Here is a 19,678-nt window from a genome sequence, read left to right as displayed (position 1 = left end):
AAAGGTAATGATCGAAGTTCTAAATACATTCCAGTTTTAAAGAAAATAATTGAAGAGGAGAAAAGAAAATAAGATACAAGCCCAAACTTGCAGATACGCTCATATTGGGGGGATGGGCAGGAAAGAACTAGCGACAGAACTAGTGACTAGTGGAAGGAAAACTAGGATAATATACTGGAAAAGAAATAGAGCAAAGGGAAATAGGTTTGATAAAAGGATTAAAGTCAGATTTTCATGCATATTAAGGAGAAACTATGTAATGAGCATGTAAAGACAAAAGATAAAGGTAACATTCAATGTGCTAATTGCAAATTAAATCACGTTTATTTAAAAGATCCAATTTATGCAAAAATAGAATAGAAAATTTAATCTACTAAAGGAGCAGCTTCAATAAACCTCATTTTCCTTAAGTCAATAGAGCTGAGATAACAACATAAGAATTTGTGCTTGTCTAAAACATTGATTTCTCAGCACTCTAATTTTAAAATCCATTATGCTCTGAAAGTCCTCTAAAGCAACATAAAAACAAGTTATAATATTTCAAATTGATATCTGAAATGATCTGAAAGGATATTATTTCAAAATCATCAGTTTCCCCCCAAGAATCATTAGTTCTCTGTGATAATTCCCCTTGGGTTTTATTAAAATAAAATAAATTATAACTATAGAAGTGCCAGTCGTTATATTACTTCTTAAAACCCACTTGAAAACCTATTTTTCATTCTGAAATTCATTATAATAAAACTCAGAGCATTATCTTTATGTTTTAATAAATTACTTACCAGTGTGGTAAAGATATAATGATAGTATTCTGTCATCATGCCCATAGCTAATGCCTAAGAAGTAAAAAATAAAAATATCAATATTGAAGGTTTACATTATATGAAATACATTGTGTCAATAAGATAAGTGGGAACAAAATAGTAGGTGGTAATCAGCCTATAATATTCAGTTTACATTCAAATTGGGTCAAACTAAATCTTTTCTCCTTAGTTAAAGAAGAAAGAAGATCAGTGATTACTGAAGGAATTTCCAAAACAATTAATTATCTTGATAGAAAAGCTATTAGTTGAATGTTTGCAATTGTAAAGCTTACGGTTTTACATATTAAAGGATGCATTAAATTTGAAACAAAAACCTGAAATTAGGACATCTTAGTTCATTATATCTGTAATGTCCCCACTACAAACACCATAATAAGGAACACCATTTTAATTTTGTTGAACAGTGATACTCAATTAGGAAGAGTGCTGCAAAGTACAATGTCAACTGAATTTTTTATATTTTAGCATTTTAGAGATGTTTTCTTAGTATTAATGAAGCAAATGTAAATCACTGCTATACAAATGTAAATTATTTTATATTAATAGACCAATTGACAATTATGTTTTTTTGCACACTTCTATAGTCCTCATCAACTTTAAACTTTTCGGTCTTAAAACAAGGACTTTTGGACTAGAACTTCCAGTCATAAGAAGTGTCAATTTCCTTTCTGAAAATAGAGAATGCTTTAGAAATAGCTGTTGGATAATGAACAGTTGTTGGTGATGATAATTGAAAAATGATGCATTTTTGCGGGGAATAAAGAGCTCTTCGTAAGAAACAAGTATTTTCAGGTGTATCTAATACTCACCCACAAACCACTCAAATTAGTTTACTAAGTAGCTGCCCCAACTACATCTTGTGTATTCCATGCTCATAGGTAGGTATAACCAATTAGCTAGAATAAAATATGTATTTCCACAACATTAGCTGCTCAGTTAAGACAAAAGATGTTTGTGAAAATTGGGGGACATATAAAATGTATTCTTTAAAAAGAGAGAAACATTTGTTAATGAAAGGGGCATCAAAGAATTGAGCAGAGGAAAGGAATTTAGGAAGTATGATATTGTGACTTATAATAAGAAATATGTATTTGGTCTTCATCCTCATTTCTAGCACATAGCTCCAGATACCCTTGGAATTTCCTGAACAAGAAAACCATTGGGAGCATCTTTTGTTATGATATTTGGTCTTTTCAGTTCCTGAAATTGCTTCAGAGCTTGTTATTCTTAACAAGCCCCTTTCAAATACAACTGAGTTTAGGGGAAATGTGGTGACTTTAGGAAATCCCCAAAGATAAGGCGGAGGCTGGTTGCCAGGGGAAACCATCCTTGTGATTAGAAGGTTGTACCTTTCACTTCTATGCCCTGACCTCCTGTGAAAGAGTTCAATCACCTATGGCCAGTGATTTAATCAGTCATGCCTATGAAGTGAAGCCTCCATATAAACCCAAAAAGAGAGGATTTGGAAAGCTTCCAGGCTGGTGAACATGTAGAGATGTGAGGAGGGTGGCATGCTCAGAGAGGTCATGGAAGCTCCCTGCCCTTTCCCCATATCTTGCCTGATGCATTTCTTCCATCTGGCTGTTACTGGGTTATATCCTTTCATACCAAACTGATAATCTAGTAAGTAAAATCTTTCTCTGAGCTGCCCTAGCATATCAACTGAACCTAAAAGGGGGTATGGTAATTTCCAATGTATAGTCAGTGGGTCAGAAGCACAAGTGAGAACTTGGATGTGCAATGGGCATCTGAAATGGGGGTTGGGTGGGGAATATGTCTTGTAAGACTAAGCCTCAACCTGTAAAATCTGATGCTATCTCCAGACAGTGTCAGAATTGATTAGCTGGTATTAGAGCTTTGCTTAAGGTGTGGGGAGCCCTCCCCTGCTCCCAAGTTCCCAAAACACACACACAGTTGAATAGGATGCAAAACCTTTAGGAACCAAATAAAATTTCCTGAATGGTTAAAATTATATGAGCCAATAAACTCTGAGGAAGTTTGCATCTTAAGAAAAATAGAAATTTTCTCCAATTAAATAAAAAATTTATAAGAAACTCTTTGTAGAAGGTGTTCATTGTTCCTCATGAATATATATTAAAGGTTTCCCAACTTCAGAACTACTCAATGACAGCTGAGCATTACCCTTGTCAATACTTTTTTACTTTATCAACTCAATAGGCATAGAAATAAAGATAGCAAAATTGTGATTTAGACGTATAACTATATATAACACTGAAATAATGGCTAAAAATGTTAGGTACTATTCTAAGCACACTGCACATTTTAATCAGTTTAAGCCTCATTAAAAATCCTTTGTGGTTTCTCCTATTATTATACTTATTTTACAGACATAATAAGAATAAACAGGTTAGCCAACAAAATTGAGACAGTGAGTAAAGAAAGATGAACTCCAAGTCTCCAACTCTTAGACTCTGAACATAAAACATAATCTATGTTTTTTATAAAGTGGCACATTTTATATTCTCAAAGATCTAGATCAATTGAAGAATTTATACATTTGAAAATTTCTGCCTGTTTCCTCTTTGATAATTTGACAACTTGGAAATCTAAGGCCAATACTGGAAACTGTGTTTTGGAGGTGAGGGTGGTGGAAGAGCAGTTTGCACACACAGGCCACAGGCTTCTTCTTCATCACCTCATAAAGAAATATCATAAGGGATAACTGAGGACCTTATGTGCCTTTCATTGACCTCCCTTCAGCCTTTGATTCTGAAAACAGGAGTCAATTATGGACAATAAACTATGATCTAAGCAGAAGAGGTTAGTTATTTTTGACTGAGTACCTACACTCCAACATTTAGCAATAGTGCAAAGCTGGGATGCACTTTGAGAGGTTAGTTAAAAATTCCCAATGGGATTTTAAAAAGAACTTGTTCTGGGCCTCCTTTTTTTAAAAAGTTTATTTATTTTTTGTTTTTTGGCCACACCCATGGCATGCAGAAGTTCCAGGGCCAGGGACTGAACCTGCGCCACAGCAGGGATGAAAGCTGTTACAGTGACAATGCCGGATCCTTAACATGTTGCACCACAAGAGAACTCAGAGGACCTTCTTTTAATTACAGCATTTATGTTTTTTTCTACTACTATTTTTGAATGAACTGTATGCATATTTCAAACAATATTAAAAAGAATAGTTATTATCTTATCACTCTTATAAATGAGTGGCCACTGTAGAAAATTGCTCATGCCATGTCATTCCTCCTAGAAATACCACAGATTAATTTTTCCAAGATCAAAATATTGTTAGAATTTCCTAACATTTAATGAATCTAGTGTTAAAAATGCCATATGACAAATTGACACATGCAGTTATCCAGGCATATAATTTGCAACCAGTTTATCCTTCAGGTTATATCTGGAAGTTACACTGTTTAAGGTTAACAATTGGAGGGGTGCAATTGATACATATTTCTTTTTCTTTTTCTTTTTCTTTTTTTTTGTCTTTTTCCCTTTTCTAGGGCCGCTCCCTCGGCACATGGAGGTTCTCAGGCTAGGGGTTTAATCGGAGCTGTAGCCACCAACCTACGCCAGAGCCACAGCAACATGGGATCTGAGCCACGTCTGCAACCTACACCACAGCTCACAGCAACGCCAGATCCTTAACCCACTGAGCAAGGCCAGGGATCGAACCCTCAACCTCATGGTTCCTAGTCAGATTTGTTAACCACTGCCCCACAACGGGAGATACATATTTCTTAAAATTTAATTAAATTTTACTTCTTCCTGCTGTAGGAGTTTATCTGCATCTGCTTTTGTGTTTTTCCAGAGTAAAAAAAAATTATTTCACACTCTCTGATACAGACGTTAAAGTTCTTGATTGCTTTTTTTTTTTTTTTTTTTCTATAATACAATGTCCTTGTGAGATTTTACTGCACAGCATCTTGGCCCTGCCATAGAGGCTTCTCTTTGACAAATCTGGGTAGAGGTGGAATCTTTTGCTATTCAGGCATGTACACCAATGAGTGCCCTCGATCTGCCTCAAAGGAAATCTAGCCAGCCTCAAGCTCCATTCACTTTCAAAGCTCTCAGACAGGAAAACTTCAAATTCAGGATTGCTCCATATCTAGTAAGAGCTCAGTTAGTTTAAATAAAACAAAAGTCTAAACTGATAAATCCATCCCTTTTTCTGGATACTCCTAGTATTTGTTCTTGGATCAAGCTGGACAAGCTGAAAGCCCTTTTATGCCTTCTCTTCAACTTCTGTAACCATTTCTTTGGCTTTCCATCATTAGCCAATGTTGAGGGGTCTCAGAAACATTTCATAAATCATAAAATAGAGTTCCTACTAAGTGTACTGCTGCATTTATAAAAAAAATAATATATTTTATTCTTAAATTGGCTTCTAGACTGAGATCCAAATAGAAAACAAATGCTCTCTAGGACAAAGTAAATTTAAAAAGGAAAAAAAAAATAGCACCATATGTGTGGTCTGCCAGTGTTACAGGATCTTTGCAGTCTGTGTAATAATGGCACTCTGACATCATCTTAACTTTTACATTCTCATTTTACCTTTATTTTGATTTTTTTTTCTACTAATCCTGTTAAAATTATATACATCTTTCCTTTGCATATATTTTAAATACTATTTTAATCCTGTTTCCCTTTTGCAAACAACAGGTTACACACCAGAAAAGAAAATGGACATACCAATTAGAAGACAGACTGGAAATTCTATTAGTAAAGGTGATGGAGGCTCTCACCTTTCAGATGCTCTTACCTCCAAAATAAGTTGGAGTCAGTTACTCTAGAGACAAGATAACTGATCATTTACATATTTTTGGAAGCACACCAAAACCTCATTTTTTGTCACTAACAAATAGTGTGGTGCTACTCACTCCAGGCACAAAGGAGAGGTATCGTTCCCAAGTCTGTGCATTGTAAATGTGATCAAGAATAGTTTGTTTCATTAAATGAAAAACAAATCCCTACCCTAGACTCCAGTGCTTATTTTACTGCATCATTTTATTTGGGGGAAAAAAAAGCCAAACAACATCAACCACCCTTAGATTCTTTATTACTCAAATATAACGCTAGAGCAATTTTCCAAATCCAATTAAATATTTTACTATATAGTGAAACCAACATTCATACTGGAAGATTGAACAAACATCTGCTTAATAAACAAACCATGTTATTACAAGCACTTATTGTTGGTAGTTATATTTTATGGGATATAATTTGACATCTAAAGCTGCATAACTCTCTAGTAGAGATATTTTATGCTACATTTTAGAGGTTTCAAGACAGTTGGCTAATCTCCAGTCAGTCAGGGTGTATAAAAGAGCTTAAAAAACAAAGCCCAAAGACTTGTGTTCAAATTCAGGCTCTACTAATATAGTAAGTACAGCCTTGTACTAGCTATTTAACCCCCTACATAAGTTCCCTCCTATGTAAGATGTGAGCTAATAATAATTGTTTTTCAGTGTGTTATTGACTCTGAATAGTGTTGAAGTAATATTAAGAGGTGTTACTGCTCTGAATTGGTTTCATTTCTCCTTAGGTAGGCAACGCTTTATTCTGGAATAAATATTTCTTTAGATCACTAGGAGGGACATAAATCCCCCTGCCGTTTCCTTGCTAATGGACATGGGTCAAGCTACTTAATCTTTCAGAGACCGAATTTCTTTGCAAAGTGGAGATAGTCTCTGCATCATTTGGTTATGGGGATGACTAAATATGATCAGATGTATAAGCATCTCACAGTACATGCCAGATAAAGAATAATTTTTTCTCTTTTTCTTACCAGTGGATTTTAATGGTTTAGCTGCTCAATTGTTGATTCTAAGTTTATTCCCACATTTCAGCACAAAACAGAAGTATCTATTGCATTAATCAATATACACATTAACAAACAGCATTGCAACCATTTAAAAGTAACCTCAGAACTTCAAACAAACAATTTGCTTTGAGGATCATCAATATTTATATTACTTTTCTTTTAAGATGATTAATTAAAAGCCCTTGTCAGACTTTTTATCAGAAAATTACATCAAGGTAACTTCACTAGCTTTTTTTGTTTACTGTGTAACAGTAACACTTTGATTTAAAAAAAACAAAAACAAAACATACTTCAAATGTGAGTTGAATAAATAAAGAATTTAAATAATTTAGAGATTATTACCTGTTTCAAAATGCCTGCTGCCATTTCATGGCTACAGTCAAAGATGACATGGAATTCCTTGCCTCTTTTCATTTCTTTTAGTAAGGGTTTTGCATCCTTTGTATCAGCAGGCAGTTGACGGATCTTAAGTCGAAGATTGTATCTTGATGGAGCTTTGATGAGCTCCTGCAAGCGAATAAGACCTTTAATGAAAAAGAAAAAAAAATACAGAATATTAGAGGAAAAAACAGAATGGGTCACAGAATCACAAAACATACTACAATAGCTGATTTTGTTGGCTATGTATATGTGGATTTCATGGAATAACCATTGCAAGTCCTACTTCAGTACTCCCAATCTCCAGTTATTTTTGTTAAAATAACTTCTCAAATTCTTAAGGTGTTTCTCAAAGTATGAAAGACAAACATGACTATAAGTTAAGGTAAATAATATAAATACATAAAAGAATATAGAGTAATAGTCTCTCTCCCAACCCTAATTCTACTATCAGTGTGTTGCCTTAATGGCTTCAAATACTGTACCTCCATATACTTCCTATGCATTTGCAAATATATACACAAAGATTTTCTCTATTTTATATCAATAGATATTTTGTGACAATGTCTTATACACCATTGTAAGTCAGTGATTACTTTTCTAGTTTGTCTAGTTAAGTAAGTACTGTTTTTTAGTGGACATAACTTGTATAATTATTTTCCATTATTGTAAACTGGTTACTTCTTTTTGGTTTTGTTTACAGGTAAAGGTCTAGTAATGCGATGTGTATGTAAGAATGAAATAACTTTTCTTAATAAAATAGACTCTAAATAGCCTGAATCAAAATTAAATGAAAAAATAAAAATTTCCTGGGAGTTCCCATTGTGGCACAGAGGAAACAAATCTGATGAGTATCCATGAGGATCCAGGTTCAATCCCTGGCCTTGCTCAGTGGGTGAGGCATCTGGTGTTGCAGTGAGCTGTGGTGTAGGTCAGCAGCTCAGCTCTGATGTGACCCCTAACCTGGGAATTTCCAAATAACACAGGTGTGGCCCTAAAAAAGAAAAAAAAAAATTTTAATTTAAAAATAAAAATTTCCTTTGTATTGTTTTCTTTCATTTCATTTTGTATTTCTTCAAAAATAAATAGCTACAGAAATTATTATTAAAACAAACATTGCAACATGGCTAGACCTAGAGATTATTGTACTAAGTAAAGTAAATCAGACAGAGAAAGACAAATATTACAGGATATCACTTCTATGTGTGATCTAAAAAATGATATAAATGAACTTATTTACAAAGCAGAAATAGACTTACAGACATAGAAAACAAACATATGGCTACCAAAGGGGAAAGGGGGCATGGTAAATTAGGAGTCTGGGATTAAAATACATACACTACTATATTAAATAGACAACCAACAAGGACCTACTGTATAACAAATGGAACTATACTTAGTATCTCATAATAAATAAGTTAGAATGAAAAAGAGTCTTAAAAAAGAACAGACATACATATGTATAACTGAATCACTTTGCTGTACACAGGAAACTAACACAACATTGTAAATAAACTATATTTCAATAAAATTTTTCCAAAAATACTGCTTAAAAAAAACAAAAGCAAATCTTTTCCTAGAAAAGTAGCTCCATCATACATGTTTCAAAAAGACATCAAATTAATAGACTTCATTAGGTCACAGAATTGTTATGTGTTTTTAAATGACCCTTCATAGATATTATTTTATTTGGAAATGGGAATTAAAAAATCTTACTATGACTAAAAATATACTATGCATTAAAATAACATATGAGATCTAAAGAAGAAAATTTAACCAGGAATTTTTTCATTCAGTTTTTAAATAAATAATAGATTCTCTTATACACTTAATGCTATATACACTTTAATATCCTGCAACATAGTTAATAAAATAACATGACTAATTTTTAGTATTTTCATCCTTGAAATATACAATTTAAAAAAATGTAAATTCATGAACATACCTAGTATCTTTTGCTTTTAAAATATCATCCCATAAAATTTACTTCAGTGTAGGTTATTTTAGAATTTTGCTATTTAAAATTCTACAAATAATATTTGCGTAAGTTACATAGTATAATACTATAATTTCATTTTGTTTTACAAATTTAAATATTTACTAGTTATAGTAAAATAAATATTAGATAATTAATTGATATCAAATGTACCCATTAAACATATTACAATTCAGTCTAGGAAGTTATGTTCATAATGAGAATGGCCATTAACACTAAGCTGTACAAAGGTGAAATCAAATATTTGAATTTATAACACCTGCTTGATTGTAGTAAAGTTTAACAGTGGGCTTATAAGATCCTCTAAAATCTGTATAAAAAGCCATATATTTCTTTGCACATGGTAATACTCTACAACTAAATTAGAATACATTTTTAAAGGGTAGTAACATTGTTTAACTACTTTTTATAAATAAACCAGAGTACGATTGCTGTATGGCAGTGGCCCCCAAACTCTGGAAGGTATGAAAGTAATCTGTGAAGCTAGTTACAATCTAAACAGCCAAATCAGAATCCTCAGGGCTCATGCCTGTGTCTTTTTAACTATCTTTTAAAGTGATGTTCTTGGTCATCAGAGTGTGGTCAATTTCCAAAGTTACATCTGGTTTCAGATAAGTGTCTTATGAGAGCTTCCCTTTGAACAATTTGGCACAGCAATATTAGAAGATAATAACTATTTTATATCAACTAGTAGCATAAGACAATAAAACAATTAATTTAAAGAATGATTTCCAACTTCATCACCAAGAGTGAGTTAAAAAAATGTAAATACCACTGACTGTGGGAATAAGACAGGAAAAAAAAAAAAAAAGACATTTACCCATGTATCAAACAAATGTTTATTAAAAGTTTACTATAGCTTAAGTATTGTTCTAGACATTGGGGATAAAATGAAATATAAGTAAACAAATTTCCTGTCCACACCATGATAAAAATATATAGGGGGACAAGGTTATTAAGCAATCAATTAATTATAAATGAAAAGTGGCAATTAGTATTTTTGTGGGGAAAGTACAGACTGTTGAGGAAGCATATAACAAGATCACCAAACTCAGAATGGGAGTGTTGAGGGAAATTATCCCAAAGGAGGTGATATCTAAGTTAATAACTAAATAAAAAGAAAGAGTGGAAGGAGGGGATTGAAGAAAAAAAGGATTTTATACTGTCATGGAGGTGAGAGAGCATGGGCAAAGCATCTTGAGAAGTTAAGAGTGCTGGCAAGTGTCATTTGAGAAGAGGGGAGGGGACTGCTTAGGATGCCCTTGTAAATTACTTTAGCGTTGAAGCCTTAACTAAAGCGTGGTGGAAAATGTCCACTTGGAATCCATATTTCAAAAGAATCACTTAATTTCAGGATTGAACACACATCAGAAGAGCTAAAATGGGAGGAAGGAAGAGTTGGAAGACAGTTGAAATGCAGGTTAGGAAAGGGTAAGATGTGTGTTCAGATAAAGGGAGTAAGGAAAAAAAGAAGTGAAGAGGCTAGAAATTTTTGAGAATGATATGTTCTTGGGGTGGGCTAAGTCAGGGAAGTTTCTTAGATTTCTGGCTTGGGCATCTGTAGGGAAAGATGTGTTCTTCCTGAGTGGGCAAGTCAGTTGAGGGTGCAAAATGAGGGGAGTTATCACCCATGTCAAGAACTGCTAGTAGACAAAGAAATAAGTAACATTTTGAGGAAAATGTTTATTAAATTTAACCATAAGATCATTGCTGATACAGGCAAGAAGTTTCAATAGGGTAAATGGGGGTTGATTGTTGTGCCATTCGTAGAAGTGGAAGGGAGGTAAAAAAATGGATCACCCCCAAATCATCTCCATGTATTTCCATAATATAGCTTAGTATCCATTTTAATCATATTTAATACCTTTATAGGAAAATACTAGCCCCTCCCTAACTCATCATCAGACTTGAACTCAGTAACAGATCACAGGACACTAGTTTCCATGTCTATTAAATGAGTCTTATCTAGACTAGTAGTATTCAAAATATAGTCTACAGACCCCTTTATCCTTTCAGGAGTGTCCTTAAGGACAAATTATTTTCCTAATAATGATAAGATGTTATGCGGCTTTTTGGTTTTCATTCTGTCACACATGTGCAGTGGAGAGTTCTAGAGATTACAAGATATGGATGATGTCACAACAGGTTGAAGGAGAAAGCAGATATGAAAATCCAACTGCCTCCCATTAAAGAGGGTTATCAGAATGTAAAACAATGTCACTCTTTTCATTATTATTTTGTTTTGAAAAACATAGGTATTCTTCATTAAAATATGATGTTGGAGGAGTTCCTGCTGTGGCACAGTGAATTAAGGATACGGCATTTTCTCTGTAGAGGTACAGGTTTGATAACCGGCCCATTATAGAGAGTTAAGGGTCCAGTGTTGGTGCAGCTATTGGGTAAGTTGCACTTGTGGCTCGGATTTGATCCCTGGCCTGGGAACTTCCATATGCTGTGAGTGATGCCAAAAAAACCCAAAAATAAAAATAAAAAAATTATATATTTATATATATAATTGATGAGTGAATAGATTTGTTATTGCAATTATTAATGAATTAACAAGTATTTTTAAATGTTACAATTTTATTATTAATGTGGTAAATGTTTATAAATATATTACAAATGCTTTTGAAGATCCTCAGTAATTACTAAGAATGTTAAGACGTACTAAAACCAAAATATCTAAGAATCACTAAATTGTATTATTTCTAAATTTTTCTCAGCTCTAAATTTCTATTATTCTCATAAAATTATTTATATACATGCAGACTGATCTAACATTAACCTCAGATGGATAAAGAAAAGAAAGCTAGCCTTGTCTTACCTCATGAGATTTTGAGCTAGTCAAATATAAATTTAGGGGATTTTGTTTATCTTGGTAGCAATAGCCTGGGTGTTGAGTGTGAGCCTTAGTTTCTATGTGCATTTTTATGCAAGACATCATGTCTCAGCTTTTTTTTTTTTGCTTTCCTCTCCTCTATAGCAGGGTAAAACCATCTATGTATTAGTGTGTAAAGGCCCAACAAAGGAACTGGCATATATTAGGCTCTGAATAAGTAGCAGTTTTCATTGTTATTATTTTGGCTAAGAAGGGAAGAATCATTTTTTAATGTGCTATTTACTAAATCCGTTCTTGGAAGTTACCTTGACACTGATTTAGGTTAAAAACCTAACAACATCAAAATTTGAAACAAAGTGTTGAAATTAACTCATTAACAAAGAAAAAGTTCTAATATAGTTAGGGATTAGCTCTATATTTTTGAATTGAAAAGGTTCAACTAACTTAAAAATAGAAATTTTTAGAAGTATAAAAATCCAAAACCAGCATTTTTGGAGTTCACCCTAAGTATAAATATTGCCAAGTATTTTTTGAATGTCTAAAGAACTCATGTAGATAGTCCACTGAGCCATCGGGTACAATAAAATGTTTGCTTATTCTCTTCACACATATACATCCCTGCTAGCATTAATGTAACAGATTTCAGTTTGCCAGCTTCCCTGAGGAATAATATCGAAGGGCTGAAAAAAACAAAAAAACACAAAAACTGTTGCTAGAAGGAACTGCCATCTCCTACCTGAGAATTCGAGAGAAATGTTGTCTTCATACATTCATTCATCCAACATATATTTACTGCAATGTCTACTATGTATGAGACATTATTTCACGGATAAATATAATGATTGGAATAATAGTATTTATTCAGTCTTTCACTTCATGAGATGCAGTTTGACTTTTACATTTTTTTTACACTAAAGTTGTTTATATAGTGCTTTTCACATTCAGTTTTTGGAATAAAAATGGTTCAGCATTTCAATCATTAGAGTGGAGAACTCTAGAGAGCTGTTTGAATACTGAAAGTAGCATCATGATTTTTAAATTCTGGCTTTCCATCATGTCCTGCACCAGGGGCTTAGAATCCTCTCTTGGCTTCTAAGTCTTTATTGCTCTGCCCAGGGATATTGTTTCTCTTTTATCCATATTTGCATTCTCAATCCTTCGCCTTCCCCATTCAGACATTTAGATATAAACCCCTGTTTGAATTTTGTTATTTATAACACCTTGAAAGAATAAGAGTGTTGACAAAGTGGGAGGGGCATTCAAGATGTCCAAAGAGGAGTTCCCATCGTGGCTCAGCAGAAATGAACCTGATTAGGATCCATGAGGATGCAGGTTTGATCCCTGGCCTCACTCAGTGGGTTAAGGATCTGGCATTGCCGTGAGCTGTGGTGTAGGTCGCAGACACGGCTCGGATATGGTGCTGCTGGGGCTGTGGTGTAGGCCAGCAGCTGTAGCTCTGATTTGACCCCTGGCCTGGGAACCTCCATATGCCATGGGTGCGGCCCTTAAAAAAAAAAAAAAAAAAAAAAAGGATGTCCACAGAGTGGACGTTTACCTACCTATTTAATATGAGTTATTGGTAATTTAGTGTATGTGGATGGGGTTTTATCCAAAGGAAAAGGGGGTTAAACCTAGGAATGTCTTGTAATTACAATACTAGCTATGCATTGTCTGCTGTGGATCTCTATCAATATTCCTACCTCCCCCAGTGATCCTCTGCAACTTACCACGTTCTAAAAATGTCAATATCAGAGAGCATTACCCTATTCCATCCATTCTATACAAGTAAATATGAATATTTTATAAAATGAAAATGTTTTTCCCCCTCTTTAGGAGAGAAGTAAGCCTCTCAAAATAAGTAAATATTGACATATGGTCCTCTCCTATGGTCATTTGGTCAAAATTAGATAAATAAAAAGGCAAAATCTCTTTTGTTGAAAATGTGGTTAATACAAATAACTTCCAAACAATAATTTCCAGAAACATAGTTTACTCTAACAAATTTGGCACCTGGTTATGTCATTTAATGCAAGAGTAGAATTAAATGCCTTAATACAGTCTTTTAATTAAAAGGCCTTCTTTTCCCTAATGTAATTAGTTGATGTAATGATAATAAAAAAAGAAACAATCTGCACAGATGGGTTCCTGAAAATCTTCTAACAAAGAAGAGCACCACATTGCAATTATCCCTTTATTTTGGTGGATGAGTAACATTCCATTCCAATTCTGTCACCGAGAGTACATTTTTTAAAGCTTTATTCTGCTTTAGTTAAAATCAAGGTTCATCTTAAGCTTACAGGGACAGGGGTCCGAGACGCTCTTTTCAGAAGTTGCCATCAATTTAGCTTTTAAGGAGACTCCAGAAGGAGCATTTATGCACACTCCAGCTGGCACTTGCTTCTAAAGAGATCAATCACAACACCTCTCTCCAGGGCTAGCCTCCTGGAGCCCTAGGAGCAGAATCCCAAGTTTCCTGCCATACCCAGGTATCCCTTTCAGCAGCCACACAAACTAGAGCTTTGCCACCTGGCTTACTCATCAGATCTATTTATCATTTCAGCTAATGTGGCCTTTGTGCAGGCCAGACTCCCCCCCCACCTAAAATGCATCACATAAAAGTGACTCTACCTAACATTCAGCCATCATCACTTTTTCTTTTCAGTTAGAAAAGACCATTCAATGAAAGTACAAAGTATAACATTTCAAAGAGGTATTTTTAATAGAATGTTTTATTTGTACTACAGAGTGTTTTAAAGACAACTAAATAGAATATGTACACTTGTTGTGAATTTTGTAACATAACAGTAATGCTGTGAAGATAGAGAAGAAAGATGAACATAGTAAGAAAATAAAAAGTGGCTTGGAGAAGAGCAGCAGTTCCCATTGAAAAAAAAATTCTGTCTCCAGTTTTTTGTTAGATTTCCCCTCCTTGGGACAAGGTGAATTGTTCAGCAGTACAGAGAAAACAGAAAATTTAACAAAAAAAAAAAAAAAAAAAGGGGGTCCAGGAAAATAAAGGGGAGAAGAAGAAAATAACTTCCAACATTGTTTTCACCTTAGAAAAGGGAAAATTATGTAAAGTAAAATTAGAGAGCTGGTCTCCTAGAAAAATCCTCACATCCTAATAGTAGCCTTACAGAGAGAAATTTCCTTTTCTCTTTTTGAAATTTGCTATATTTTTAAAGAATGACAGAGCCTAATTCAAAACTGAAAACACAGACAAACACTGTAGCTTGATATATTAGAAACCGGATGACAAATGAGTTTCAATTCACATGGCAGAGTTAATTGAATATTGGTGGGCACCTATAATCTCAACAATGTTGAGAATGTTCCTGAGACCAATTCTGTGATCAGGAACATGTATCAATAAGGAATTTGAACCTGGAGGCAGGCATGATGGCACCATGTATTGGCCATCCTTATATTAAAATCTCTTTATTTATTAGTATCATCAAATCCTACTTGCAATAGTTTTATTGATGGCAAAGCCTTTCTGTGCTTCCGAATGGAAAATAATATAGTGCAGACCATATATTTTAGGCACCATGCTCTCTACTGAAGCCAGGACCCATGGGGTTCAACCCTGAACCATGATGCATTCAAACAAGTAGAATCCAAACAGTAATTCTGACATGGACAGTCCTGTGAAAACACATAAAAAATTCATACATTTAATGTCTAAAGCAGCTCATTAAAATTCTATATCCTTTATCTTCTCAAAACCCACCAAATCCTGAAAACTCACTTTGACATATAACACACATCCAAGTATGAATTTGTGTGTCTGCAGACAGAGGCACACATGCACGCACCCTACTCCTCTACTTTTATTTCCCTGGGAAATTTAATTTATCTCTGCCCTGACTTCTTCTCCAAGGTAAACCTGGCCATGATGCATTGATCTTTCTGCTCAGCTCCTGTCTGTGAAGCCCACACCACAAAGGCTCACAACCCTGATCGAGTAAAGCAGAAGCTGCCCAGTAAGGCCTAAGTGGGAAGTCACTAACTGGAAATACTTGAATAATGTTTAGCAGGTAAGTCATAGAAAAAGGCTGATACCCTTTCAAACATATATGAAACCCTTATGTAATGCCAAATTTCTGAACTATGTATTTGTGGCATGAAAGTCTGCATCAGACAGATGTTGGGCTGAATCCCACCTTATTAACTTTTTACTGAATGACTATAGACGAAGATATTTAAATTTTATTAAACTTTATATGTACCATCTATAAAAATGTAATAATAGTAATTATAACCATATAGGAAAAATCAAATGAGCTAATGCACATGGATCACTTAGTGCTATGCCTAGAACTTTTTTTTTTTTTTTTTTTTTTTTGCCTTTTTGCTATTTCTTGGGCCGCTCCTGTGGCATATGGAGATTCACAGGCTAGGGGTCTAATCGGAGCCGTAGCCACCAGCCTACACCAGAGCCACAGCAACACGGGATCCAAGCTGCATCTGCAACCTACACCACAGCTCACAGCAATGCCAGATCGTTAACCCACTGAGCAAGGGCAGGGACCGAACCCACAACCTCATGGTTCCTAGTCAAATTTGTTAACCACTGCACCACGATGGGAACTCCATGCCTAGAACATTTTAACACTTCTCATTGGTTTTTGGTAAACATTTCCTTGGAACTGAGAGATTGCTGTTATATGCGTGTCTCAACAGGCCCTATTCGCTCCCCAAACCCTGCCCACAATATTATGAGTGGTCTCCTATCAAAATCTCAAGCCTCTAAGGGAAGTCTACTTCCTATTAGGAACCTAATTAATACTCTACCTACATGCTGAAGACTTCCAAATTTATATCTCTTGCTATACCACCTCTCTGAACTCTAGACTCCTGAATTCACTTTCCTTTTTGACAACTGCATAGTAAAAAATTAAGAGCTATAATGTGAGGTCTCAAGTGCAAAATGGGGGAAGCCATAGGGGTAATGAGGAGGAAGCAGACACAGAATACCAGAATGCTCACCATTGGCTTGAGACTGGGTCCAAGTTGCAAGACAAGGTCCATACCACCCCTTGGGGTTCCAACCTGGTAATAGCCGACCTCAGAAAGTGGACTGAACTGAGGTATTACCTGGACTATATCTGTGATCTCTGGAAGACAGGGGCTGCTAACTGACTATTACTCTTTTAGTCAATACCAAAATAGGTTTTCCCTGTTTTTTTCTTTTGCTGCTATGAGAAAAAGCAATTATGCCATTATTAAAAAGCAAACAGTGCTTCTAACCACATCAAAGCTAAAACCCTTTTGGTCTCTGAAGTCTTGAGGTCTAAGTTAAATATGTGCTAAGGTCAATTTTCTATTCAGAATGCTTCAGTTTATGAGAAGCCAATAGAATTAATATTGCATTTTCATTCTTTGCTTACTGCTATTAAAATCTGCTTGCATCTGATTCATGAGAATAAGCACATTAGTGACCGATTGCCAGCCAAGGTAACTTAAGTGCTGTGCTCACTAGGGGCACCAAAAGGCATGATAAATGGCTTTGTCCTAGGCTGACCCAGCCCTACATCCATCCCATCATCTAACTTTTCTTTGTCCTATTCATATAGCTGCTGAATGCATGCCTATGCCTGGTGTAATGAGATAGGGCAGGTAAAGAGCTGGGCAGTTTAATAGGAAGGCAGTTCTATTTGTCAGGACTCTTTTGTTAATATGAGCAAAAATGGAGTTCACTGCCTCCCATAACTGAAAATAAACTCCAGGCATGGTTAAAGGCAGGAATTCTTTCTTTGTGGTTCATTTTTCTCTTTCTCTACATTGCCTTCATTACACCTTGACATTTTATCAGTTGATGGCAGAGATGATCAATAATCTCACACTCATAAAGAGATTTGTCTCAAAAGTTCTGTCAAAATCCTAAGAGGGTTAATTGATGCAAACTATTGCATTTGGAGTGGATAAACAATGAGATCCAGCTGTATAGCACAGGGAACTATATCTACTCACCTGTGATCGAACATGATGGAGGATAATGTGAGAAGAATGTATATACATGTGTGAGAGGGTCAATTTGCTGTACAGTAGAAATTGACAGAACACTGTAAACCAACCATAATGGAAAAAACAAAAATGAATAAAATTTTTTTTAAAAAATTGCTAAGAGGGACTCTGGCCCAAGTTGGGGTTATGTGGTGGGAGTAGGAAGTTTAAAGTTAGATGCATCATTGGATTATGGTGAAGAAAGCCAGCCTGGCCTGAACCAGAGACTAAGAAGATTTCCTCAAACGATTCTGGATAAACACACAAAAGCAACCTGGAATGCATTATAGCAATGTTTTAGAAACTCTCTCAAAAGGATGACTGTACTTTGGTTTGTGGCCAGAGTTCGGTGATATTTGGATTCAGTGGTTGTTTACAGTTAAAGTCAATTTATGAATTTTTTAAATATCTTTTGGGGGCCCAATTAAGAGTCTAAGTGGTAGATTTAAGTGCCTAGTCACTAGTCCAGGACAACAAGCATTACTCAGGAATGTCCCGGGCACACCAGGAGTTCTGTGCATTCCTCCTCTTCCTGCACAGCATTCTCCATCCTTCATCATAGATACTTCATTGCCTGCTGTCCTGACAATGTTACTGACCCCCCCAAAGGGACTAGAACAGCCCATTGTTCATCTCTGACTCCCATACTGCAGGTTCCTTTGTCTCCAGACGATCCTGCTCAGATGCACACCTACCCTTCTGTCACTACCTGCCCTCTCAGCTTGTAATAACCCCACTTCAGCTTTCCAGACGGTGGCTGATTAGGTAGCCTGCTGTTACTTAATCCCCACTTGTGTCCAGGTCAGTGCAGTGATGAAGCAGCAAATGATCCTTCACAGCTCTTATTCTGGCTCTGTCCCAGGATACTGCTGTTACTGGTTTTATCCTGCCACTTATACATCAGATATGATTTAAAGCTGATGCAGATGAAACAGCTTAAGAAACTTTATGTGGTGGGCTCATGACCAACAATCGTTACCAGAACTATTCTGTGCTGGTGGGAATGAAAAGTAGAATGCAACTCTTCAGGAGCTCAGGTTTTATTTGATCTTTTTGGATCAGAAAAGTATACCATTAACCACCAATGCCTGAAGCAATTGTGTTCATGGAACATACATCCTACCTTATGAGTGGCTGAAAGATATGAATGTATCAGGAATACATGACAGCATATATTATGTGATTTGAATTGGAAATGCAGAAGTGAAATACAAAACCATAAACTATGGTTTGTCATCTATGGGATTATAAGATAGTGGGGAGAAAGATATGCAAATCATTTTTCTACAATGAATTAAGTGTAATAATGTGAGTTTCTCTAAAGCACAATGAAAGTGGTAGAGATAGAATGTCTGAGGACAGGTAATCCTCTGACAGGTGGAAAAGGATGGATGTCCTTGTAGGAAGAGGAAACTCCACATAGAAAACCTGATCATATGAGAGTATGGTAAGTTCAAAAGTCACTTGAGTTATTTGGTACCATTGGAAGATTGAGTATAAGCTGTAACATGGTGAGAGGTGAGGCTGGGCCAGGAGTAGGCAAGAACTAGTTATGAAGGGTTCATATTACAATGTACTTTCTAAGTGAAGAAATGTTAGTTTCAAATTAAAAAAAAAAAAATTCAGGCTGGCTCAAGAAGAAATGGAGAAAATTTCAGGTAGTTTATTAGAAAAATTCAGGTTGTTTCATGAAATCCCAGTGTGGGAATTGAGTCATTCCTTAGAAACAGAAATAAGTAGGAACAAGGTTATTAAGACATCATCTCTCACTTCTGTTCTATTTTGTGTGCCTTTTTTATCCTAATCTTTCTACTGAGACAAGCTTTCTCTTCTTC

General features: G+C 35.2%; 1 protein-coding gene across 18 annotated transcripts in view; it reads right to left on the bottom strand.

Annotated features, from left to right (window-relative positions):
* The window catches only part of GRIK2 (glutamate ionotropic receptor kainate type subunit 2), a 629,197-nt gene that overhangs the window by 342,178 nt on the left and 267,341 nt on the right, over positions 1-19,678 (bottom strand). For all 18 annotated transcript variants that reach the window (XR_014806479.1, XR_014806478.1, XR_014806486.1 and 15 more), the window contains 2 exons: positions 6,967-7,148; positions 783-836 (listed from right to left, as the gene is read on the bottom strand). Coding sequence is in view for 11 of the 18 variants with exons in the window: in XM_021073366.2 (XP_020929025.1) it covers positions 783-836; positions 6,967-7,148 (236 nt within the window). In the remaining 7 variants the exon portion in view is untranslated. The remainder of the gene's footprint in view (positions 1-782; positions 837-6,966; positions 7,149-19,678) is intronic.

This window comes from Sus scrofa, chromosome 1, assembly GCF_054392235.1.
Source record: "Sus scrofa isolate SSC_HxYL_T2T_F1_AM1 chromosome 1, Sscrofa_HxYL_maternal_Yorkshire_Landrace_v2.0, whole genome shotgun sequence".
Lineage (NCBI taxonomy): Eukaryota > Metazoa > Chordata > Mammalia > Artiodactyla > Suidae > Sus > Sus scrofa.
This window is presented reverse-complemented; position numbering and strand designations above follow the sequence as displayed.